Consider the following 25,950-nt stretch of genomic DNA (forward strand, 5'->3'; position numbering starts at 1 on the left):
TAGCGAGTCTAACACTGTCTAACACTGCCATCGAGCTAGAATCAGCCAATCGTCCAAGTAGTTCAGGACTCGCATGCCCTGAAGTCTCAGGGGTGCGAGCGCCGCGTCCATGCACTTCGTGAATGTACGAGGTGCTAGGGACAGGCCGAACGGCAGGACTGTGTATTGATATGCCTGGCCCTCGAAAGCGAATCTCAAGAATCGCCTGTGATGGGACGCTATTTGTATTTGGAAATAGGCGTCTTTCAGATCTATTGACATAAACCAGTCCCCGTGGCGCACTTGCGCGAGGATTTTCCTGGTCGTAAGCATTCTGAACTGGCGCTTCACAAGCGCTCTGTTCAGCTGTCGCAGATCTAAAATGGGTTTGAGACCTCCATCTTTTTTCGGTACCAGAAAATATCTGCACCTCCATCTTTTTTCGGTACCAGAAAATATCTGCTGTGTAGGCCCCCTTTGCTCTGAGCTTGAGATAAAGGTTCTATAGCGCCTTTGCTCAGTAGTTTCGCTATCTCGGCTCGAAGTAGATGAGATACTTCGTTTTCCACCGTCGTCTCGACGCGCGCCGTATAACGGCGGGGACGTCGAGCGAACTGTAGCGAATAGCCTCTTTTTATAGTGTTCAGCACCCATTCTGATACCCCAGGAAGCTGTGCCCACACTTTCGCGTGAATAGCTAGGGGTAGAATGAGATCTGGGCTCTGGCCGAGACATAGTGACGGCAAGAGAGCTCCGGCGTGCTGTAACGCAGACACTGTGTTCACAGTGTGTGAGGCGGGGGGCGCGCCGATCGCGGCGGGCAGCCTGGCCGCGCTCAAAACCCTTATAGCAGTTTGCTGAGGGAGAGAGAGCGGGGCGAGCCCCGTGGGGCTTAACATGTCTGTGAGTGAATGTGGGCGCAGGACAGCGGGCACATTTACTGCACTGAAAAACACCGTCGGCCTGAACTGACTGAATGCGTGTTGGTTTCGTTTTCACAGAACCCGTGGGACATGTGGTGTGTAGTGTTTGTGGGCACTGAGACGTAGGCACATTCACTACATTTAGTGCACAATCGACATGAGGCGATTTTGTTTGTGCGAGCCCTGCATTTTTGCAGGCTGTGTTTGTGTGTAGAAATGAGCCCTGGGTTGTAGGCATTTTCAATACACTCATAACACCATCGGCTGTGGCCGGAATACCAGAAAATACACCATTTATGTGATTTATCTGGGTCGCCGTGGGAACAGCATTTGTGTGCAGGCAAGCGGGCATGGTACTGGCTTGCTTACTGCAAAATACACTGGAACAGTCACATTTTCTGGAACTGAACGAGCGAAAATTTCAGTGGAAGTCTGGCCACGGCAAGACTGAAACACCGTCGATTTCTTAGGAGGCTAGGAAGACTTGTGTTGGTTTCGTTTTACAGAAACCGTGGTAGTGTTTGTGGGCACTTGGTTGTGGGCACATTCACTACATTTAATGCACAATTGACATGCGTCGATTTCATTTGTGCGAGCCCTGTACCGTGGCGGGCTGTGTTTGTGTGTAGAAATGAACACTGGGCTGTGAGCATTTTATTACACTTATAACACCATCGGCTGTGGCCGGAAAACCAGAAATACAATGATTACATGATTTTTCTGGGTCGCCGTGGAAACGGCCTTTATGTGCAGGCAAGCGGGCCGTGGTACCAGCTTGTTTACTGCAAAATACACTGGAACAGTCGCATTTTCTGGAACTGAACGAGCGAAAAGTTTCGGTGGAAGTCTGGCCGCGGCGAGACTAAACTTTTATCTGCTGCGAGAGCCGGGATCGAACACGGGTCTCTCGCGTGAAAGCTTCGGGTTCTGCCACTGGGCCACAGGGAGAACTACACTAGCGCAAGCAGATAAGAGAGCGTCATCACAGTTTTGTGTGTGTCGGCGTTTGTATGCAGGTGTGCGTGTTATACAACAGGCTCATTGCTGCAATAATGACATTTTCAGCCGCTCAAACTAGGAGCTGAGAAATGTTTGAGAAATGGAGATTAGTCCGGCCTCGGCGGGGACTAAAACACACTCTTTTCTCATTTGCCGGTGACGCACGCCCATGGGGGGCGGGGTAGATTTCTTATAACGTAAAGAAAGCTAGCCGCGGTTTTAGGGCTCGCGGTCTTGATGCTGGCCCGTTTCCTTGACGACTCGCGGGCGCCTCCCAATCGAGGCCGATGCTTTCCACGGCCTGAGAGAGCAGACGCATCAGCTCAGTCTCAATGCCGGTTCTCTTACCAGTGGTCTGGCGGGAAACGCTAGCGGAGGGGAGGTCCACGGAGCTCGCCCAATCCTCGCTATCGGATGCCAGAAGAGAACACGCCTCGGTGGGTTCGTCGAACTCGTGGACGGACGCGGCGACAGGCGGTGGCCGTTGTCCGTCAGTGAGCGACTCGAGCGAAGCCGGCGAAGCTGGCGGGCGAACCGGCGAGCTTTGGCGGGCTGGAGAAAGCTCGGGAGCGCGCTGGGCGCGGCGCTTCTTGCGGCGCGGCACCACGGCGGGCTGTGGTGAAGGCTCGGAGAATGATGCCAGGCGAGTCCTCAGAGTCACCATAGGCAAAAGCTCGCAATGAGGGCATCCGCCGTCAGCGAGCGCGAGAGCCGCGTGATCCTCACCCAGGCTGGAAACACAGATGACGTGCCGGTCTCCGTCGCTTAGCGGGGCGCGGCACGAGCCACAGGAAGGCATCTTTAAAAAGACGCAGCTCTTTTGTGAGAGAAGTGTGAGTCGCGTCAAGTAAGCGAGCAAACACTCTCAGCAGAGTAAAGATACACAGAGTATAAAAGGATATAGAACGCCGGAAAGCGCAGCAGGTACGGCAGTTGAAGGCGGCGAGGCCAGCGACTCCAGAGCTCGTCCCGCTGAAAGGCTTGCTTCGACGGCGCGGCTTCTCACTCCGGATCCAGCGATGCGTGTGCGTCGCTGAAGAGATAAAAATCAGCTTGTACCAGCCTAACGAGCATATTTATAGGGTGAGACCACGCCCTTTCTGGCGGGACGTGACGATATGGGCGCGAATTGCCCCTATTGGTCATTACGTCAGGCAGAGTCTCTCTCGATAGGCTGCTGCATTTGCCGCAAGAGCAACCAATAGGCGCGCGAGCGGTTTCGCCTATGTCTGCTTGTTGCTGCAAAGCGTTTTACATTAATAAAAAATTAAGGATAATTTTTGGCTTCAATATCTCGTGGAAAAGAGTTTTTCCCCTAGCGTAAAGCTATTACGCAGTACGAGAGATACTCTCGTAAGAGAACAACACATAACAACATAACACAACACATAACAACATAAAACAACACATAACAACACAAAACAACACATAACACAACATAACATAGCAACATAAAACAACACAAAACAACATAAAACAACACAATACATAACATAACAACATAACACATACTGTCCCTTAACATAACATAACACATAATACAACACAACATAACATAACAACATAAAACAACACATAACATAAAATATAACAACACATACCTTAAGATAACTTAGCAACATAAAACAACACATAACAACATAACATAACATAAAACATAAAATAACGTAATGTAACGTAACGTAAAACATAACATTTGAATTGAATGTAAACCACTTTGAGGGCACAAACACAGCAAGATGAGTTGAAACTATAAAAAAGGTATAACGTTCAAATGAACAAAGTGACATCATTGGTCACATGATAACATACCACATACATAAAAGTAACATTCCTCAACACCGATGTTCACAGAATCCCCCAGACAACACAAACGCGGCTCCTGGATCCATTCAGAATGCTTTTCTATCGACCTGCTCTCTGAAGAAACATTGACTCAGACCCTGAAATCCCAACTTGATTAATGATCCACATCGGACATCAAACGCCCATCAGTCAGTGTAACACTGCACAGCGAGACGCTTGCTACACACTCACGGACACTGTGGCCAGACACACGCCTCCATAAATCACATCAACCCAAACATGATTAGTTATTTTAAGATATATGATAACAAGAAATTAATCTGCATGGAAAAAATTTGATCATAAACGAAGGAAAATCAGACAGTGTGATTTGTTTATTCACTCTCTATAACCTAATTTCCTGAGTTGTTTTCCAGTGCCAATGCTAACAAAGAGATTCGCTCCCATTTGGACGGCGTATCTGGTTTCCATGAGGACAGCTGGGATTTGCTGGAACACAGAGGAGCTTTCCGTCCGGCAGATCAGGATACAGTTCTCAGTCCTGGCAATCCACATCCTACCAATGCATCGACTAAACTAGACGTCAACAGCCATGTTTTGCTTTCTTACACCACCATTCAAAAGGTTGGGGTCAGATTATTTTTGTTAAGTCCTCCTGTAGTCAATAATATGAATAATATACCAAAATTACATATTTAAATGTTTTTTCTGTAAAAAAAAAAAAAAAATTCATGCCTTAACCTCGGGCCGCGCCCCCTTTTTTTAATAAACATGAAAATGCACAATCCGAACTTAAATGGTTGTAATTCAAGAATGCTTTGGGATATAGATGTAAGATTGATCTTGTTTTAAAGAAGACATTTGGCAGATTTTTGTAGACGTTAAATAAATTACGAAAGTGAAACAGAAAAAAAGTTATAGAAGTTTGAATTTATGAAAATGTAAAAATTGTATTATTCATATTTTATATAAAAAACATTTTTCAAAACCTGGTGGACTCTAAAACTGCAAGAAAATCAAAGCAAAAACTCTGAACAAGTTGTGTTTAAAATTTTAGGTTGGTATCTCAAAAAATGAGCTTTCAGTGAGAGTGTGTGTGGGCGCAGTACCGAACGCTTCCACTAGGGCACAGACTCCATCACTGCCCATATAAGGGCGCCTCCATTTCCATATGTGTTTTGAGTGATCTGAACCATTGTTTCCACAATTTTCATACAATTTATGAAGTAGGGATCCTATTCAGAAGTAGTAAGGGAAGTTTGGCATATTTCGATATGAATTCAACCTCAATAATCACATAAAAATAACACGCATATGCGTTATAGCTCGCTGCAACATCACAAATGGTGAATCTAGAATTTTTTTCTTTATATTTAAAACATTTTCAGACCTTTTTTTCTAAAAAATATTGAATGAATGTTATCTTTTGAACTATTGGCATGAAAACAAACTGAGGTTTCTACCATTCTTTCATGATTTTCATGTTCAACACTATTTCAAAATAAAGGTCTTAACACGCCTTAGGGGTATGAAAATATTATTGTTGCAAATTGATAGATTACGGCTCTTCTGTAATTTATTTCGAAAATCAATCACCAAATATTGTTACACTACAGATTGTAAGCTTTCAAATGATATATAGTTTGTCAATATTAGTTTAGGTTTAGTATAGGATATTACTGTTTTAAATATGTAATGGCTATGGGGTTAAAATAGCTTGAATGTAACTTTACACCCTTGCTTCATTTAGTATATGTGGAATGATGAATATGCAAATTAGCCCCCGCCTCCACTCACTCACACCGGCTCGGATTACCTGATCCACTCAGTCAGCTTTACTGTAGTAAACGCTGCACAATGGCCAGTGGAAATACTGGTTTAATTCTGCCAATATATGTTTAAACAAGAAACTGATTCAGAAGAAGAGGAAGAGTGAATTATACAGGCTCGTCTACAGGTCAATGTATCAGAATAGTAATACATAATTTTATGTATCGCTCTCGATGTTGAACACAGAACGGTAATTGATATGATTAGCCTTTGTCTTGACTATGCTATCAAACAGCTGATAATGTGTTGCTAAAGTTACACAAACCATATTCCCGTTCGGCATCTTCTAGCAATCAGCATACTTAGAAATACTTTAAGCATCATAGAAAGTCAGTGGAGAAAAGCATATAGTTCTTCATAGCACATATACATGATTCACCTGCTACATCGCTATAATTATCAAATTTTTCTTGTGCTCAGACTTTCTTTGGGACACTGCCGTTCAAAGGAGAAAATACTCAGCAATGGTGTTGATTGATGAATTTACATATTAAAGCATATTAACCACAACACATAGACATATAAACAGGATTAAAAACTTAAGCACATTTTCGCGCAAATTCATCTAAAAGCGCCAAATATGGCACAGATGTAGCTCACATCATACTGAAATTATTTAGCTAGGGCGCTGGAGCCAGATGGCAACAGCACTTACATATTATTCTTTTATTAGTTTGAGATAATATAAATATTGCCTTGCAATAATAACTGTGTCTTATTCTTTCTTATATGATTACACTTTTAAATGTATTCACCTGTGGTACACTGAAAAACATTTAAACTTTTATAAGGAAATGAATCAACATTGAGAATAACCTTCAAAGTTGTGGTAAAAAAAGGATTTTCAACCACAGTCTTGAAAAGAATACAGGTTCCAGACATACACAAGCATACATATAAATATGCCAATGGACTTCCTGTGGTCAATAAACATTAAAAAGACATCACATCCTCATTTGTAGCGCATTTAATTAAAAATGTGTAGCCAAAACGCTTTTTCGGACAGCGGCCATATTGAATTTAGGGAATTTGGGGGGTCTTGATATACCCAATCATAAATGTAAGTATTCCTATGGGTTTCCCATGGTCAAAAAAGGTAAAATAGACATCAAGTTTGTATTTGTATCTCATCTGGCTCAAAAGCTATAGCCGAATCCCTTTCAGGCGGCGGCCATATTGGATTTGGCCGCCATCTTGGTCTCAAGGACCATTGGCTCGGGCGCCCTGGCTAAATCATTTCAGTATGCCCTCAGCTACATCTGTGCCAAATTTGGTGCTTGTAGATTAATTTGCGCGAACAATGGGGTGTAAGGCCCCATACTACAGCCCAAACTGCTTTTTTGGACAGCGGCCATATTGGTATTGGAGGATCAAGGGGTCCAGATATACTGGGTCTTAACCCGTTTAATCCCACCGGTCAATTGTGATCGCAGCTTTTTTCTTATTTCTGGAAGCTCTAAAAATGTTTTTATTGACTTTGGGCAAGAAATTCAACTTTTAAATGACAAAATAGATTGTCTTGATTAAAATCAATTAATGTCATGTGACTAGTGTGAAAGGTCACATGACCAGATCAGTTCACTTCCTGCTTGCACATCTAGAAGAAGATGTCTTCCTCAGACTACTACAAAAAGTAGTATATAAAACATCTTAATTTACATATAGAACTATCATATTTTGTACATTTATTCTTTAAAGGGTCTACTACTGATCTATTTTGAGAATTATACTCCTGCATATATATTTTGCTCGTAAGACTTGTAAATTTGTTTACGGTCACAATTGTTAACGGTAGTATAACACAGTGCTTCAATTGAAAACAGTGGTATTGGCTGGTATTGGCAGGTTTTGGCAATCCTACACTGAACATGCCACACCTGTGAGGGGGATGGATGATCTTGGCAAAAGAGAAGTGCTCACTAACACAGATTTAGACAGATTTGTGAAGAATATTTGAGAAAAATAGGCCTTTTGTGTACATAGAAAAGGTCTTAGATCTTTGAGTTCAGCTCATGAAAAATGGGGGCAAAAACAGAAGTATTGCATTTATAATTTTGTTCAGTGTAGTGATGAGTGTCCCAGAAACGGTCAATGTGCTGGACCTTCTTGACGTACGTGACCCCCTTCCCCCCCCACCCCCCCCAAATTGAAAGTTACTGTGATAGTGATGGCTCAGATAGGGAGTACCATGGGTGAAACAGCCTATTTGCCAAGTAGACTATTGAATGGCGATGCAGAGGTGAATTATCTGGAGGATTGGGCAGATGTTCATGAGAACCAATTGGTGTGCCCCACACATGACCACAAACAACCCTTTCTACAACGTACGGCCCACCTTCAGTGCACTGAATGAGTGAACACACATCTCCCTGAAACTGGCCTAGGACAGGGCCCAAGTGTAGTCATGGTCTAGCCCATACGGGTCTAGCTGAACAAGCAGAAGTTCCTCCAGGGTGTAACTTTGTACATGACAACCTTTTCACCTCACTAAGCCTTCTTCACGAAATGACAAAACGAGATATTGGATGTCTTGGAATGAATTGTGTCAATAGGTCTAATTGAAGAATTTGAATTAATTCTGACTATGTTGTTTCCCACCGGTCACTATTGTGACCGAGTATAAAACCTAATATTCCACTAACTTAACCAACATAAAATCAAAAAAGGCATAATGTTTGAGTGTTAGGGAGGTCTAAGGAGTAAAATGCATGTACTCAAGTTGCAAGAAAAAATTTGGGATTAAACGGGTTAAATATACACATTTCCCATTATCAATTAAGCTGAAAAACATATCAAGTTTGTATTTGTAACTCATGTGGTTCAAAAGTTATAGCCGGAACCCTTTTCGGGCAGCGGCCATATTGGATTTGGCCGCCATCTTGGCCCCCAGGGTCGCTGTCTCCGGCGCCCTAGCTAAATCATTTCGGTATGACCTGTGCTACATCTGTGCCAAATTTGGCGCTTTTAGATGAATTTGCACGAAATCACCTATTTATGTGCTTAAGACCCCCAACTAACAGGGGGACTTTAAGACATTAATATTTTTACTCATCAAGGATGCATTAAATTGATCAAAAGTGACAGAAAATACATTTATAAATGTTAAAAAAAAAGAGTTCCATTTCAAATAAATGCTTTGTATTCATCAAAGAATCCTGAACAAAATGATTATGGTTGCCACATTGTTCGCAGCAGAACTGTTTGATAATAAGAAACATTGAGCAAATCATCATATTACAATGATTTCTGGCGGATCATGTGACACTGAAGACTGGAGTAATGATGCTGAAAATTCAGCTTTGATCACAGGAATAAATTACATTTTAAAAGATATTAAAACAGAAAGTGTTTTTTATTGTAATAATATTTTAATAAAAATTCACAGACTAAGGCCTGGTTTCACAGACAGACAGGACAAAACATGCCTTAGAAAAACAACATTACTGGTGTGCATCTCGAGGCGAAACAAGGCACTCAAGAAAATATGTTGTTTTTTAAAGTTGCTTTCAGTTAAAACAGCTCAAACATGCATTTTAGTCTGAGAATAGGCTTAAGTCTTGTCTGTGAAACCAGGAAAAAAATGTTTAACACCCGTCTATTATTGTGTGTTATCAATTTCACATCCTAAATGGCATTTAAACCCAAACAAACTTCCAGTGTAAGTGTGCGGCTCTTCATTTTCTCATTCGTCAATGTAATGTTAAGCCATTAAGTGTCTTTGTTTGCCTTCTTCACCTGCACACGGCGTCTTTGGTTGGTTTAGCATAACAAGAAATCTATTCAAAATGCTCATGGACGCAACAGCCATCCTTTTTCTGCTAGAACTGATCTGACTCGAAAATCACATGTAATAACTGGCTCTTCCAAGTGAATGAAAACAGCGCTCGCATAATCATAAGGATAATACAATCACAGCGGAGGCCTGCAGCGTGACGATGAATCAGACGTCTAATCAACACGTAGTAGGAGCACCTGAGATGGAAAACAACTACACTAAGAAAATAAATCAATTGCAAATTCACTTCATACAACAGCAGAATCTTTTTAATTTCTACAATAATCATTTTTATTGTCTATTTCTTTAGATACGAGGACCCGAGGAACCTCAAGGTAACTGTAAGGAGAGTTGTTTTAGGGGAAAGGAATCATTTGTACATGATTCAGGCGACGCTAAACTATCTGGTTTTCTAAGACGAGGTCATTTACAGGAAGGAACGGAGCGATTTATGTGTGTGGATCGAGTTCTCAGTGCGTGTCGTGAATGCGAAGGTTGTTGTTTTTTCTGCGGTTTTCTACAGGAGCTGAACAGAAAGTTAAAGGATTAGTTCACTTTTAAAAAGAAATTTGCTGATAATTTACTCACCCCCATGTCATCCAAGATGTCCATGTCTTTCTTTCTTCAGTCGAAAAGAAATTAAGGTTTTTGATGAAAACATTCCAGGATTTTTCTCCATATAATGGACTTCAATGGGACCCAAACGGTTCAAGGTCCAAATGACAGTTTCAGTGCAGCTTCAAAGGGCTTTAAACGACACCAGACGATGAATAAGGGTCTTATCTTGCGAAACGATCTGTCATTTCAAAAATAAATAAAAAAGTTAAACTTTTATAAGCACAAATCCTCGCCTTGCTCTGTTCTGTGATTCGCGTTCGTGACTCTCCTGTTCGAACTCGTTCATCAAAATGAACGAATCTTTTTTCGAGTCATTTCGTTCAGAGTCACGAAGGCGAATCACAGAACAGAGCAAGGCGAGGATTTGTGCTTATAAAACTTTAACTTTTTTATTTCGCTTTTTATTTCGTTTCGCTAGATAAGAACATTATTCATCGTCTGGTGTCGTTTAAAGCCCTTTGAAGCTGAACTGAAACGGTCATTTGGACCTTGAACCGTTTGGGTCCCATTGAAGTCCATTATATGGAGAAAAATCCTGGAATGTTTTCATCAAAAACCTTAATTTCTTTTCGACTGAAGAAAGAAAGACATGGACATCTTGGATGACATGGGGGTGAGTAAATTTTCAGCAAACATTTTTTTTTTAAGTAAACTAATCCTTTAACAAGGCAAGGATCTGTACAGCATTGGTCTAATTGTAAACTGCAGACAAATGACCAATCACCAGCTCATAATTATGCAGAGTAGCGACCCGTGACTGTACGCCGGCCCACCTGATCATCCGCATCTTAGCGGATAACAGACAGCTATCGTTAGACCTGCAGGTTATTCTCTGAGATCTGGAGGGATCGAGACTTATTGATGAACAACAGGAGCCTAACGTGTTTTTAATTAACAAACTATTTTCCAAGTCAAATAAGGTGCTTACCACTGGGAACGTTTAAACTCACACTGATAATCTAAAGTGTCCCAAAGCAAAAGACTCTTAATGTCTTCCTGTTTCTTTTGAACGGGTATAGCTGATTATCACACTAAAAGCATAATAAGTGTCAATAACGTAAATTATTAAGGGATTTAAGTGGCACCGAGCAGTCGGTGTTAATTACGAACCAACTACTTGTCTTGAAACTAATTATTGTATGAGTTGAGATCTTTATTTTCTGTCATTGTGAGAATGACAGCTTCTATTATGGCTGGGGGACAAATAAAACTATATACCACGATAACAATGCATTTTCTTATGTTTTATGTATGTCAAAGATGTTTTTGAAAGGAGTCTCTTCTAGTCAACAAGGCTGCATTTATTTGATTAAAATACAGTAAAAACAATATTGTGAAATATAATTACAATTTAAAATAACTGTTTTCTATTTGAATATATGTTAAGATGTAATTTATTCCTGTGATCAAAGCTGAATTTTCAGCATCATTCAGTGTCACATGATCCTTCAGAAATCATTATAATATGATGATTTGCTGCTAAAGAAACATTTATAAATTATTAATAATGTTAAACAGGTTTTTTGCTGATTAATATTTTTGTGGGAACTGTTATACTTTTTTTCAGGATTCTTTGATCAATAGAAAAATTCAGAAGAACAGCTTTTATTTGAAATATACATATTTTATACAATTATGAATGTCTTTACTGTCTGTCACTTTTGATTAATTTAATGCATCCTTCCTGAATTAAAGTAATAATTTATTTATTTGTTAACCTTACTGACCCCAAACTTTTGAACGGTAGTGTATATATTTTACCAAAAGCATTTTTTTTTCAAATGTCACGCAGACAGATTAATAATTCAATCTTAAATACTGAGTCTTAAATAAATTCACCAAACCAAACCCATCAATCAAACCCATAAACTCAAGTCATTTTTGCTACTAATGAGACTCCTGAAGTGAATACTGTTCTCAAAAACATCAAAACTTAATGAGAGCAAATTGAGTCAATCATTTTGATACACTTTCTCAGAAAAAAAACTGTAAATTGTAATTGTATATCAGCTATTTTGTCAACGTTTAGAAGTACATTAGCATATAGGTGATCTCCAATGCTGCATTAAAATCATCATAATGCTGCTTAATTATATATTGTCAGCAAAATCATGCAGAAATTACATACATGTGAAAGTCGAAAAATTTGAATATCGTGCAAAAGTTCATTTATTTCAGTAATTCAACTTAAAAGGTGAAACTAATATATTATATAGACTCATTACATGCAAAGTGAGATATTTCAAGCCTTTATTTGTTATAATTTTGATGATTATGGCTTACAGCTTATGAAAACTTTTCACAATATTTTAATTTTGAATTTGGGGTTTTCATAAGCTGTAAGCCATAATCATCAAAATTATAGCTTATAATATCTCACTTTGCATGTGATGAGTCTATATAATATATTAGTTTCACCTTTTAAGTTGAATTACTGAAATAAATGAACTTTTGCACGACTTTCACCTGTACATCGGCATATTTTCCATACAGTGTGACGTCCAGTCATGAGCCGCGTCCGTCCGCAGTGTTTCAGAGCCTCACTGACTGACAGAGGCTTTGACACTGAGCTTTAATTACAGACAAAAGCGTGACTTCGCCATCAGATCTCCACTTGAGCCTGTCTGGACCTTGATGAGACAACAGTCAACACGTTTGAGATCAATTTATCAGTGTTAAAGTCCCCGTCTGCTCTCTGCAGGGATCTGTGCCCAATGCCCATAGCACAGAAAAATCAAAAAGGAAATGTATGTAATATCATCTGTTAGACTTCAAAGAAAAGATCTGGTCACTTAAACAAAACTTAAAGGGGACCTATGAAACTCCCCCACAGATCTAGCCTGGCAAGCCAGACCCACATCCATCCCGGGATAAAGGGTTGTCTTTTATTCCCTCTGCACGCAATACGACAGCGCTACAACCAACCAGAGCGTTTTCCCACCAGCTAGGTGATCTAGTCGGCAAAACTACGAAAACATCTTTCTTTTTTAAGAATGACTTAAGTGCCGTTCTTTGTTCTTTTCTCAAAGAAAAGCTTAACTCCAAGAATACTTTCTGTGCGACGAGAATACTTTCTGTGCGCAAAAAACAACAAAAATAACGACTTTATTCAACTATTCATTTCCTTCTCTGTGGGCCTCGAGATTTCACGTAGTGTAACAGCGCAGCGCTTCTGTGTTGTACATCACACACAGGCTCACTATTGGCCGACGCTGGTCATGTGTGTGTGATGCGTGTGACGTACAACACAGAAGCGCTGCGCAGTTACACTACGTGAAATCTCGAGGCCCACAGAGAAGAAAATGAATAGTTGAATAAAGTCGTTATTTTTGTTGTTTTTTGCGCACAGAAAGTATTCTCATCGCTTGATAAACTCAAGATTGAGCCACTGTAGTCACTCGGACTATTTTAACGATGTCTTTCATAACTTTTGGGCCGGCAAGTTTCAATCCCTTAGAAGCCTATGGAGGAGTGATCCAGCTCTCAGATTTAATCAAAAATATCTTAATTTGTGTTCCGAAGATGAATGAAAGTCTTACGGGGTTGGAACAACATGAGGGAGAGTAATTACTGACAGAATTTTCATTTTGGGGTGAACTAACCCTTTAAGCCCGCCCGCCGACTCTATACACGATGTGATTGGCCTGACTAGAGTTTGGTTTTTCCACCTCCAAAGCCAAAGGAGAGTTGCTAGACCACCCTTGCTGCAAAATAAAACTTGCTGCTGCCGCTAGGGTGCGACTAGATTTCTAGGCTACCACAGATCACGTATGTGTGTGTTTCTTTAAATGCAAATGAGCTGCTGCTCCCCATCCCCCCCTTTCCAGAAGAGGGCTGTGCCTTTACAGCTCGTGCCTCGGATACTCCGGCAACAACCAAACAGGAGAAACGGTATGGGGCCGTTTCCACAGAACTTTTCTCCATTATTCTAAACACGCATTAGACGCGGGAAGAGGAAAACGCAAGGTGTAAAGACACGTTTTTAAAAAGTTCAACTTCTTTTAACTTGAGAGCAAAGTTTTAAGAACACTGTAAGATGCGAGACGCAAGCTCAACGCTCAAACACATCCGTCCAGCACATTTACATAGAAAAGTAGCGCAGTGAAGTGAAAAAGCGCATCCTATGTTCATTAATACAACACATTTTGATTGTTTATCACGTAGATGAGACATTCTTGTGTTTCCACTAGCTGCTCTATAGAGGAGATAAACATGCCGGACTCAGGGGAGGAGCTAAGCTAATATGTTGTGGGCGGGGCCTGTTGCATTGTGATGTCACAAAGCACAGAAAATGCAAACGTTTTGAGACACGGTTTATTATTTAAGGGGGATATAAAACAAGCAGTGGGTGGATTTTTACCATTATAGGATGGTTGTGTACATACACACATTTATGATCATAACAGGTCCCCGTGAACTGAAAAGTCTATTAAACCTCCTGATGTATAAAAGAGCAACATCTGAGTGTTTTGGCTCGGTAGACTCGTGGTTCAACTGTGCCAGCTGAGATTGGCACATCTCCGCACGTTTCATGTCCCCTATTTCTATTAAGACATCCGCAGTCCATTTGTGTCAACCTGGAGAATAACCCTCCACTTTCCCTGACACTCAGGTTCATATTTCATTCAGATTCATATTTCATTCAGAGTTCATGCAGTTAATGCCTGTGTGCAGTTCTGTTACACACCAGTGTGAACGTGGCGTAAATTAATTGAAAAACATTTTAAGATTGTATATTTAACTATGAAAGCCCATTCCCTCCACCTAAGAAAATTCCCCCCACTCCTGTTGTTCATGCTTTGGTAAATCATAACTATGGCATTAAAAGTCAATATTATTAAAAAAAAAAAGTATGAGAAATTCATAACGAGGAGACGAAAATGATAATTGTGAGATAAAAGGACACAGTTATGACATGCTAAGTCTTAATTATGAGATTAAAAGACAAAAGTTATAAGATAAAGTCATAATTTTGCCATTAATTATGTCATTAAGTCAAAATTGTGGAATAAAAAGGAAACAATGGCTGCATTCACACTGCAGGGGCTTGTTACAGCCCTGCCCCTGTTTTTCTTAATTTCTTTTTCTTGGTGAGAATTCCAGGACTAACTCCTCCTTGGAGGACGGGATTGCCCTAATGAAGATCAACTGCACCTGTGGCAACCTATTTAAGGAGCTCCTGGATTTTGTCTAGCCCTCTCTCATTTTTGTTTTGTGACTTTGTTTAAAGAGTGGGTTCTTGAGTTTGTGTTCCCATATGATTTCCACAACTCCACAAACTTCATTTTTAACTGTTTATTGATTTGATGTTGTGTTGATATTTACTATTATTACTTTATGTTTTGACCCTAGACATTATTTGTTTAACTTTAAATAAAATTATATTTTCTTCTATATTGAAACCCATTTTGTGAATTGTCCTCTTTATGTTATGACTTTGAGCCGGGTCGTAACATAAATCGGGGGCTCGTCCGGGATCTGAACCCGGGACCTCTCGCACCCCCGAGAGGTGCGAGATTCAATCAGCCAATTGAGTAATGCTCAATTCCGATTTTTTTTAAAAAATCGATTTTTTTGCAAGGCCGTTCACATTTCCAATTAAATGCGACCTTTTGTGATCTCCTGTGTGAACGTGAAATGACCCAGAAGTGACCCGCATGCGCAGAAGAGTACTCAACGGTCAATTCCCGCCTACTTCAACGCAGAATTATGACGTTTGTCGCATATCAATGACGTGCGGGTCGGATACATGTGACCTGGCCGTTCAGATTGAAGTCGCATTTCAAAAGATCGGATACATATCGGATTTGGACCACATACCCAAGTGGCCTGGGTCGCATTTGAAAAGATCGGATCTGTGTCGTTCAGACTGTCATGAAAAGATCAGATACAGGTTGCATAGGGGCAAATAAATCGGAATTGGGTCGTTTCAGCCTGCAGTGTGAACGTAGCCAATGTCATAAATGACAAAAAACATAACTAAGACATAATTTTGACTGTCATCATAATTATGACTTCATGTCATTATTTCAACTATTTATGTCATAATTTTGACTTTTTATGTGATCATTTCAACCTTTTATCACTGTTTTGAAATTCATGTCATTTCATCATTTGTACTCTCTATCACAATTTGCACTTTTTAATATCTCAATTTCAACCTTTTATGGCATGATTTCATTTTCTTACGTGGAGGAAATGGGCTTATAACAGGTATGATATATATATGGTGAAACTGATTTCACCAAGTGCAACATGTTCCAGGATAAATATATTTGTTGATCCTGAAACAACATTTCAATCAGCCAATCAGATTTGAGATACAAGTTTGCAGTGTATGTCAGGTTTAGTCTTTCAGCATCTCCATCAGTGTTATTCATATATCATTTCCCTCTGCTTTAGGGATAAATTAGGGTTAGGACAAGATTTTTGGACAGGAATGTTGTTCTAGGATTAACAAAATATGTCGACCAAGGAACATGTCTTACTATGGAGCTCTGTGTATATGCATTTGATGGGATTTCCAGTATATTTGAGAGATTGTTGACGTACCTCTTCCCACTGGTGAATGTAGCGGATCAGCCGAGAGAGACGCAGCAGCCTCAGCAAGCTCAGGATCTTAGTGAAACGCACAATCCTCAGGGCTCGCGCCGTCTTGTACACCTCTGAGTCTATGCCCTGCTCCACAATCAGGAAGATATAATCCACCGGAATGGAAGAGACAAAGTCCACCACAAACCAGGTCTTCAGGTACTTCTTCTTGATGGTCTTGGGGTCCAGGATAATGTCGGAATTGTCCTCGATGATGATGCCCGTGCGGAAGTTGAGCACCAGGTCCATGAGGAAGAAGGTGTCGGAGATCACGTTGAAGATGATCCACGGAGTGGTGGTCTCTTCTTTGAAGAAGGTGATGCCCACAGGAATAATGATCAGGTTGCCCACCATGAAGAGAAGCATGGTGAAATCCCAGTAGAACCTGCAAGAGAGACAGGAGAGACTTTATCTAGCACCGATTCACCCTGCGATCTCACTACTGAACATGTGTAAACGCTGGCTTGATGTTCTTGTATAGTTGCGTCCTCAGAATGACTGTGTTTACCTGCACAAAACTATTACAATATTAATCCGAATTCACTCATAATCCCATATTGCAAGCATCGTGTACATGCATAAACTGGGGGAAGACACTTTTTTCAGAAAACTCAAAAAGACAGCTGGCATATGAATGTATACATTTGAATTTTTGTTAATGAGTAATGCATTAACTAATATTAATATGAGCAATACATTTGGGTAACACTTTATTTTGTAACACTTTAGACATTCTACTAACTATAAGTAACTTTGCAACTATATGCCAACTTATTCTACTAACCTGAACACCTAATCCAAACCTAACTGTCTACTAATACTCTAATAACTGCTAGATGACATGTACTGTATTTGCAAAGTTACTATCAAACTTGGGACTATCAAAATAAAGTGTAATAAACCTGGGTTATAGTAGGTATTAATGTTTGTTAAAATGAGTTAATAAAAGTACAACTATTCATTGTCAGTTCATGTCAGCTCAAGTCCATGATTATTATATTAACATACAACTTTAGATTTTAATAACGTATTAGTAAATTATGAAATTAATTAACTAAGATTAATAAATGCTTTAGAAGTATTTTAATTGTTAGTTCAAGTTAACAAATTCCAATGTTAACCTTATTGCAAAGCATTACTGAAAGCTTGAAAGTCGAGCTACTGAAAAAAAATATTTGGAGCATTTTTTTTTTAACAAACATTTAAAGAAACATCACGCCCTGCATTTGTGAGATTCTCATGACCTACATTTTGCAGATCACGTGTGCTTCTGTTTAAAACCATGCATGAGAGTTAATGAGTCGATTATTCGATTTATTTCTTTAAATGCATAGAGAAATATTCTGATGATATTCTTTCAATCTAATAAGTCTAATGACATTAAACATTTCTAATGTGATTATTCATTAAATAATGAATATGAATATTACTGTGTTGTGAGGATTATAATGCTTTCAGCATGCATGTCACCCACATAAGGTACATTAAACAGGTTTTGTTTTGCACACTATAAATCAATAACATTAGCGCTGCAATGAAGCAATGCATTATAACACGAGAAGGCTTTATATTGACCTTGTAAGGAGGGCTAGAGCGCCGAAAACCTCACACAAGACCCTTGATATTCGAGAGTCTCAAACGGCTGTGACGGGTGTGAGTCAATTCCTGAGGGTCTGAAATAAAGCATGGAGCGGATATGATCGGTTTCCACGTGGTGCTGCACACGTGTGCAACTCAAGGTCACAGCAGACAGAGCGCTAAGGTGCATGCTGACTCATAACTGGAGACTGATGCAACAATGGCCGTCTCTTTCTGCGAGGTTTGCACAGCTGATCGTCTCGGAGAACTGGCAAGATGACATTTGAATGGAGTGGGAGTTGGAAAAAATATGCATTAGTGATGCGGAGATGATGCAACATGATAAGGATGTGTGTATGTTTTTGCATGCAAAGATTGCACATTTTCACAGCAGTTTAATATCTAAAGACATTATGACCCAAACAAAGTCTCAACACTGCAAATTAAAGCACATAATGCATTGCAACAACTCATCTCCAGCTCAGGTTCTGGGGCCTTCGATGATTTACATCCCACATAATCATTTAAAGTTACAAAAATAATACTTATGCACGTTGCATAAATGATTGTGTGAGGTCTTCCAGTAGTTTTCATTAGATGCTAATCATAGACTGACTGTGGCGCTGAAACATGACAACATGACCAACTCTCTGTAGAATAACACTGGACTGAAAGTTTGGCACACGCCTAAATTGTATTTATTGCTTCAATATTTTAAAACCTATCAGTATCACTTGACATTTATGCATTATGTGACCATGAGGCAATCAGATTGTCTCAGAATGAATGTTAATATGTTAAAATCTAATGCAGCACATGCTTCAATGTATTTGGTGTCACATTGTTATGGTTTTCTCGTCAACCAAATTTGATCTAGTCGGTTAAAAATAAATCTAACTCGGCATGAAAACTACTGGACGACAAATGCTTAGTCTAAAATCACAATGCTATTGCTTATTTTGTTTTTATAACCGTAAGAATAGCCTGGATAGATAACATACCTCAATTTTATGAGAGAATAATATAATACTCGTGTGTTCAGGTTTGGCTGCTTTTGAGGGTCTTCACAAACATAGCAAAATATATTCAAAACTGACTAGTGATGACCAATAAAGTATTTGAAAGGGTCATAAATCAGTCAAATCATGCTTAGCTTTATATCTACTTTTCAACAGGTTTGTGTGATGGGGTTTGCTTCACGGTTCGGGAAATATGGGGTTCAAAAGTCTGACACCACTAATATTTATGATAAAAAATGTATTCATTATTAATTTGAAAATGCATCTGTTGACAGCAGCACTGAAGCTGACATAAACAAAACCTGATGATCATGTCACAATTATGCAAGATCTTGGTAACAATAAGGTTTCATGTGTGCAACATTATGAACTACAATGAACAATAATCAGTTTAAGGTAGTGAACTAAAACGAACATGACATTTTTTTTATTAACTAACATTATCAAAGGTTAATAGTGCTGTAAAAATGTATTGTGCATTGTTAGTCTGCACTAACCAGTGAGTGAGACCTTATTATTAATGACCAATATCTCTTATGCATAAGATATAACAATTTTCCAAAATCCTCAAATGCAAGCGAAAGAAAAGCAGTCTAGACCTTTTGACCCATGCACAGACCCCGTTTCCAGTCGCTTTTGGTCAACATGTCCAAAGTTTCTCTCACCTGAAGTCGCTGTAGGGGTGAATGATCCAGTTTCCCGCCGATTTCACGCGCTCCTGCTCCTTCTCCACCGCCTTCTGGCTCCCGTACATGCGCAGGGAGAATTTATTGACCCCGGGCTGCAACATGCTACTGAACTGCCTCTGCATGAAGCTCGTCTGGCTGTCCCGGCTGTCCCGGGTCTCGGTGTCCTCCTGACCGCCATCCTCGGATTTGAGGAACGTCACCGAGTTCCGGGGCTGCTGTGCGCCGTGGATCGACGACGAGGCTTTCCTGCTGGGAGTGTTGGAAAAGGACACTTTGGAATCCTTCTTCTCCGGGAAGCCGGGGTTGTTCGAGGCGTCCTGCCCCTGCGTGCTGGTTCCGTCAACGCTGGTCGTTGAATTGCACGCTGTCCGCTTAAACCCGTCCGTCTTGGACATGATGGACCGGAGGCTCCCGGTGCCGGAGTCCCGCCTGCACTCCCCGTTCTTGTTGCATTTCATGCTGGAAAGCGGTGCTGAGGGATTGCCGTCGCCTTCGGCAGCATTACAAGGCTCTACCGTCACGGTGGCCACTACGGTAGACGCTTTGCCTCCTCCTCCTCCGCCCTTAACGGTGTCGTGGCGCCCCGCAGCAGAAGCAGCATCACCCGGGCGCGCATCAGTGGAAGTGGAGCTCCTAGACGCGCCTCCTCCTCTTCCTCCTCCTCCTCCTCCTCCTCTAATCTGCTGCGCGCTCCCTCCTCCACCTGCTCTCCTCAGTCTCGGATGCTGAAACTTGGATTCCTCCTCCCCATCTTCCGTCTCCTCCGTGGCGACGTGATTGGGTTTCGGGTTCGAGCCGGAGGCGGCATCCGAGTTGGACTCCAGGCAACTCTTAGCGGTGCTTTTCCCGGCGCAGTGATACGGAGGCGCGCTCTTATGGGCCGCTTTCTTCGTCATGGCAACATCCGAACCGGGCGAGAGCTCATTCCGGTCCATGTCATTCAGCGGATCAGATTTGGCCTGTAATTATCTTTGCGGGAAACCAATCAGCAGGGATGATGGGTGAGAGAGAGAGAGAGAGATAGAGTGAGACCTACGTGATTTCTTTGCCAACAAAATGAAACAGCTTTTAGTTTATTAACTGTTTGTTGGGTCACTCTCTGAGTCTGAGTGCATTTTCCATTTCAATAAGTTATATAGGATTTTAAACACTCTTAACAGATAGGCTAAACAATGTTGCCTTGCGTAATTTATAGCTATATTGTCAAATAATATGTCGTATGATAACAGGGTTGAAAGTTATTCAACTAATTCAGGCATTGTGCTCAAGGTCATGACATATCATAACATATACACATAAAACACGTGACAAACAAATACATGGCTTCACGCACTTCCTAAAATGATGATGTCATTATGGCAACTGCGCATTATTTAATAACAATGTTTGCATATAGTCACACTTTAATATTTTAATAACACAATTTGGATCATTAAAACTTAAAAACTGCGAGAAAATGAAAACAATGCATTACCAAAATTAGCAGTAGGCCTATATAAGAGGCAGATGTTGGAAACATCCTCCTAACAATAAAGACAAATGTTAATGGATTGCTGATGTTTTAACATGCACATATAATAGCATGATAAATGTGTGAGACACATTCTTTATTCACGCATACGAGGACGTTTCGTTTGTATTAATTTGTTGTCTTCACAGACTCACAGTGCTGACTTGATGAAGCGATCAATCATAAGTCTTATCCAGAAATCTGTAAATGACTAAGGTCACGTGCGTAAACAGATGGCTGGAAATATTTAAAGCTACTATTGTCGCATAAACAGTCTGGCACGTTTGTCTAAAAATGCAGATGTCGTCATCATGGCGTTATGATGTCACAACGGTAGAGGATGCGCTCAATGACAGGCAACAGTGCGCTCCGAGTCAGGCTGATGTGTGGCGCCACCTACTGGCACAAACACTGCCCTACAGCCGCTCTCAAGAGTTAAGACAACCACTGGGGTCACGCAGCTTACACACACCTGTTGAATCTCTTCAGAATTACAGATAGAGAGATATATACAGAGACCCCATAGAGAAAAAAAAAACCTCGTGCTACTAAAAATGCAGCAAAAATGATAAAAATTATTTCTATATCAAACATATAGGCTACTGTTGATGCTAGCTGCAATGATGGCCATCAAAGTGTTAACAATAATCAGATAAAATGCATGGAAACCCAGTGGGGATATATAAAAAAAAGACTGACTCCACATTTTTGTTACAAATTATAATATCAGCATAATAATTTGCGACTGTTATATTATATGCTTGAGAGCTATAGGAGAGTTTAATGCTGATATATCTAGATTTAAAGATAAATCAGCACTACATTAAAAAAACAAAAATATCTAATAAATATCACATATTTTAGATTATACTAATGTAAAATAAGTGACAAATAAATACATAGCTTCATGCGCTTCCTACAATGATGATTATGAATATATCATTATGGTAACTGCATATTACTTAATAACAATGTTTGCATGTAATGTTTTAATGACACAATAACAGAAGCAAAAGAAAATTTGCTGGTTTAGTGATCTAGAAATGCTGAAATACTTAAAACATGACTTAAAAAGAGTAATTTCTGGGTTAAACGAGGGGAGAAAAAAAATCCCAGATCTGTATGCTCTCTGCTTAGAAATATTCATAACATTTACATCACTCGCACACAAGAGAAAGCTCATTTGTGAGAACTGCATCAGTTCTTGAGCACTTCCACCATCAGAAAGCAAGTCATCTTCCTCCTTAAGCATTATTGAGACATTATGAGGCTCACAGAAGTCCTGCAGACTAGCAGATCTTACCTTGTTATCCCTGACGCTGACGTGGAACTGAAGCCAGCCAATGCAGAGACTGAAGCGTACCTTGAGAGCAGAGCCTGGAGCAATGACATTGAAAGGTTGTCTCAGCTCAGCGTGGGACGCATCCCTTCAGTGATGGAGCGCTTGACCTCTGGAGGTCAGTGAGGTCGCCATGCTCCCGAACACACAGTCTAGCTGGTTAACCTGAGCAGCTCCGCATTAACCTCTCTTATCTCTCTCTCTTTCTCTCTCTCTCTCTCTCTCTCTCTCTGCAGAACAGAATGCCGGCACTCACTTCCTGGTATGACACATTTAAGGATGATGCTTTGGGCTTCATTTGCATAAAAGGCAAAGTTCCAAGAAAGGAGAAGATCTGTGGATTGATCCTGGAAGCTTCCCAAAATCTGGAGATCAACAAAGCTGGAGATCAACAATGATCTCGTTTTTTTTCCAAATCATTTTATAGGCATTTCAAAATTAAATTTCCACCCAATTAGCTGAGCAGAACAAGAAAAACACATTCACTGGGACTTTTCCGAGCCGGTTTCGCTGATATTTCTGGGGTTTCCATGACTGTGAGAAATCTGTATCACACACGGGACTGTGAAAGAAGATTTGAAATTCAGGAAAGAACTGAAGATCAGTGTTGTTACTGTTGACTATATATATATATATATATATATATATATATATTATTTATAATATTTAAATATTAGATGGACAAATAATCTTGAAACTTAAAACTAGAAATGATGCCTTGGCAACTAGCTCAGTACTAAAGTACTAAATTAAACTGAAATAAGAAATAAATTAAATTCTAATGGAAATATTTAGGCTGAAACAAAAGCACATTAAAAAAAACTCAAATTAAAATAAGATAAAAGCTAATTGAAAACATTAATAAATACTATAATAGTATATAAATAATACTAAATATTTTTTAGTGTACACTTTAAACTTGGACATCATTTGACTACAATGCATAATCAGGGAAAACAATTTTGCAGGAATATATTGAGAGTTTGTTTCATCTGTGATTAAAGCTCAGCGCTGTTCATGAAGCATAAAAGAGTTTAAAATAAATTGCAGCGAGATTACAAGTGATAGTCCGTCAAATCCTGTGCTGAAACGAAAATGTTGAAATGTAATTCATGATTCTGTGAAGATTCAGCTCTTGGTTGTTTGAAGGATGCAGCAGAACACTATATTACAAACAGACAGCAAACCTGCAACCCTTGAGTTTAAAACATTAGTTAGATGGATAGACAGAATGATGGATAGATAGAACGACAGATATAGATTGAACGACAGATAGATAGACAGAACGACAGATAGAAAGACAGATTGGTAGAACGACAGATAGATAGATAGATAGATAGATAGATAGATAGATAGATAGATAGATAGATAGATAGATAGATAGATAGATAGATAGATAGATAGATAGATAGATAGATAGATAGATAGATAAGATAGACATGGAATGATAGATAGAATGACAAAAAAAACAATAGACAGACAGATGGAATGATAGAAAGAACGGCAGAGACTAGATAGATAGATAGAATGACAGACAGACAGACAGACGGATAGAAAGAATGATAGATAGAGCGATAGAACAATAGAAAGGACAGACAGACAGATAGACAGATAGATAGATAGATAGATAGATAGATAGATAGATAGATAGATAGATAGATAGATAGATAGATAGATAGATAGATAGATAGATAGATAGATAGATAGATAGATAGATAGATAGATAGATAGATAGATAGATAGATAGATAGATAGATAGATAGATAGATAGATAGATAGATAGATAGATAGATAGATAGATAGATAGATAGATAGATAGATAGATAGATAGATAGATAGATAGACAGACAGACAGACAGACAGACAGACAGACAGACAGACAGACAGACAGACAGACAGACAGACAGACAGACAGAGAGATAGATATGGAATGATGGATAGAATGACAGAAAAAAACAATAGAAAGGACAGACAGACAGACAGACAGACAGACAGACAGACAGACAGACAGACAGACAGACAGACAGACAGACAGACAGACAGACAGACAGACAGACAGACAGACAGATAGATAGATAGATAGATAGATAGATAGATAGATAGATAGATAGATAGATAGATAGATAGATAGATAGATAGATAGATAGATAGATAGATAGATAGATAGATAGATAAGATAGATAAGATAGATAGATAGATAGATAGATAGATAGATAGATAGATAGATAGATATGGAATGATGGATAGAATGACAGAAAAAACAATAGAAAGGACAGGCAGATATATAGACAGATAGACAGATAGATAGAGACAGACAGACACAGATAGATATGGAATGATGGATAGAATGACAGAAAAAACAATAGAAAGGACAGATAGACAGATAGATAGATATGGAATGATGGATAGAATGACAAAAAACAATAAAGGACAGACAGACAGATAGACAGACAGACATGGAATGATATATAGATAGAATGACAGAAAAAACAATAGAAAGACAGACAGACAGAATGATAGAAAGAACGGCAGAGACTAGATAGATAGAATGACAGACAGACGGACGGATAGAATGACAGATAGAGCGATAGAACAATAGAAAGAACGTCAGATAGACAGACAGATAAAATGATAGAAAGAATGATGGATAGAATGACAGATAAATCCTGCTTAAGGGTGTAAAATGGTCATAAAACTAAAAGATTTTTTTAAATCCAATTTATACCTCCATTCCTAAACCCAATCCCTTCATCCAGGACACACGCAGGAGTGTTGCTGTTCGCAGAGGGGAAGAAAACCCGAATAAACAACAGAAACTCTGAAGTTAGTTTGTGTTTGTGATCTGTGGAGAGACCAATGACAGCTTTTATGACACGTTTCATCATCAGCAGTGATACATTCATTCATTCACTCGTTCGTTTGTTCTTCTCCTTTATTATCATTTACAAAAACAAATCATTTAACTTTAAATAAGTTAAAAAAAAAGTTGCCTTGAACTGAAAGTCACTGAATACGTGTGGCAGACTGAGAGAAGACAACTGAATGTGAGGAGAGATAAAAATATTGTTTTTAAAAAGTGAGAGAAAGAGAGAGAGATTTCATCGTGTTATCGGGCCGTGTGCCGTCTGGATAGAGGCCCAAACAAACGCAGGGTGAAAAAGAAGAGAAAATCTATTTTCCCTCATGAGCTTTAAGGTTGATGCTAAATGTAGAAAATCATATCAAATGTTGCCCAAAAAAAAAAAAAATCACACTTTGTTCAGGGGTCGAATAATCTCCGCAAAACAAGAAATA

At 39.6% G+C, this 25,950-nt stretch overlaps 2 protein-coding genes across 2 annotated transcripts in view; both read right to left on the reverse strand.

The window, feature by feature from the left end:
* The window catches only part of hsd11b1lb (hydroxysteroid (11-beta) dehydrogenase 1-like b), a 173,576-nt gene extending 163,490 nt beyond the window's left edge, over positions 1 to 10,086 (reverse strand). The window contains exon 1 of the mRNA XM_056271657.1: positions 9,901 to 10,086. The gene's annotated coding sequence lies outside the window, so the exon portion shown is untranslated. The remainder of the gene's footprint in view (positions 1 to 9,900) is intronic.
* LOC130105580 (potassium/sodium hyperpolarization-activated cyclic nucleotide-gated channel 2-like) overlaps positions 1 to 20,786 on the reverse strand; it is an 81,580-nt gene extending 60,794 nt beyond the window's left edge. Inside the window, exons 1-2 of the mRNA XM_056271635.1 lie at positions 19,784 to 20,786; positions 16,483 to 16,906 (exon numbers count right to left, since the gene is read on the reverse strand). Coding sequence (XP_056127610.1) covers positions 16,483 to 16,906; positions 19,784 to 20,742 — 1,383 coding nt within the window. The 5' untranslated portion in view covers positions 20,743 to 20,786. The remainder of the gene's footprint in view (positions 1 to 16,482; positions 16,907 to 19,783) is intronic.
* Positions 20,787 to 25,950: the final 5,164 nt, after the last annotated feature.

The sequence above is a fragment of the Rhinichthys klamathensis genome, unplaced genomic scaffold, assembly GCF_029890125.1.
Source record: "Rhinichthys klamathensis goyatoka isolate OS25496 unplaced genomic scaffold, OSU_Roscu_1.1 h1tg000323l_1, whole genome shotgun sequence".
Classification (NCBI taxonomy): Eukaryota; Metazoa; Chordata; class Actinopteri; order Cypriniformes; family Leuciscidae; genus Rhinichthys; species Rhinichthys klamathensis.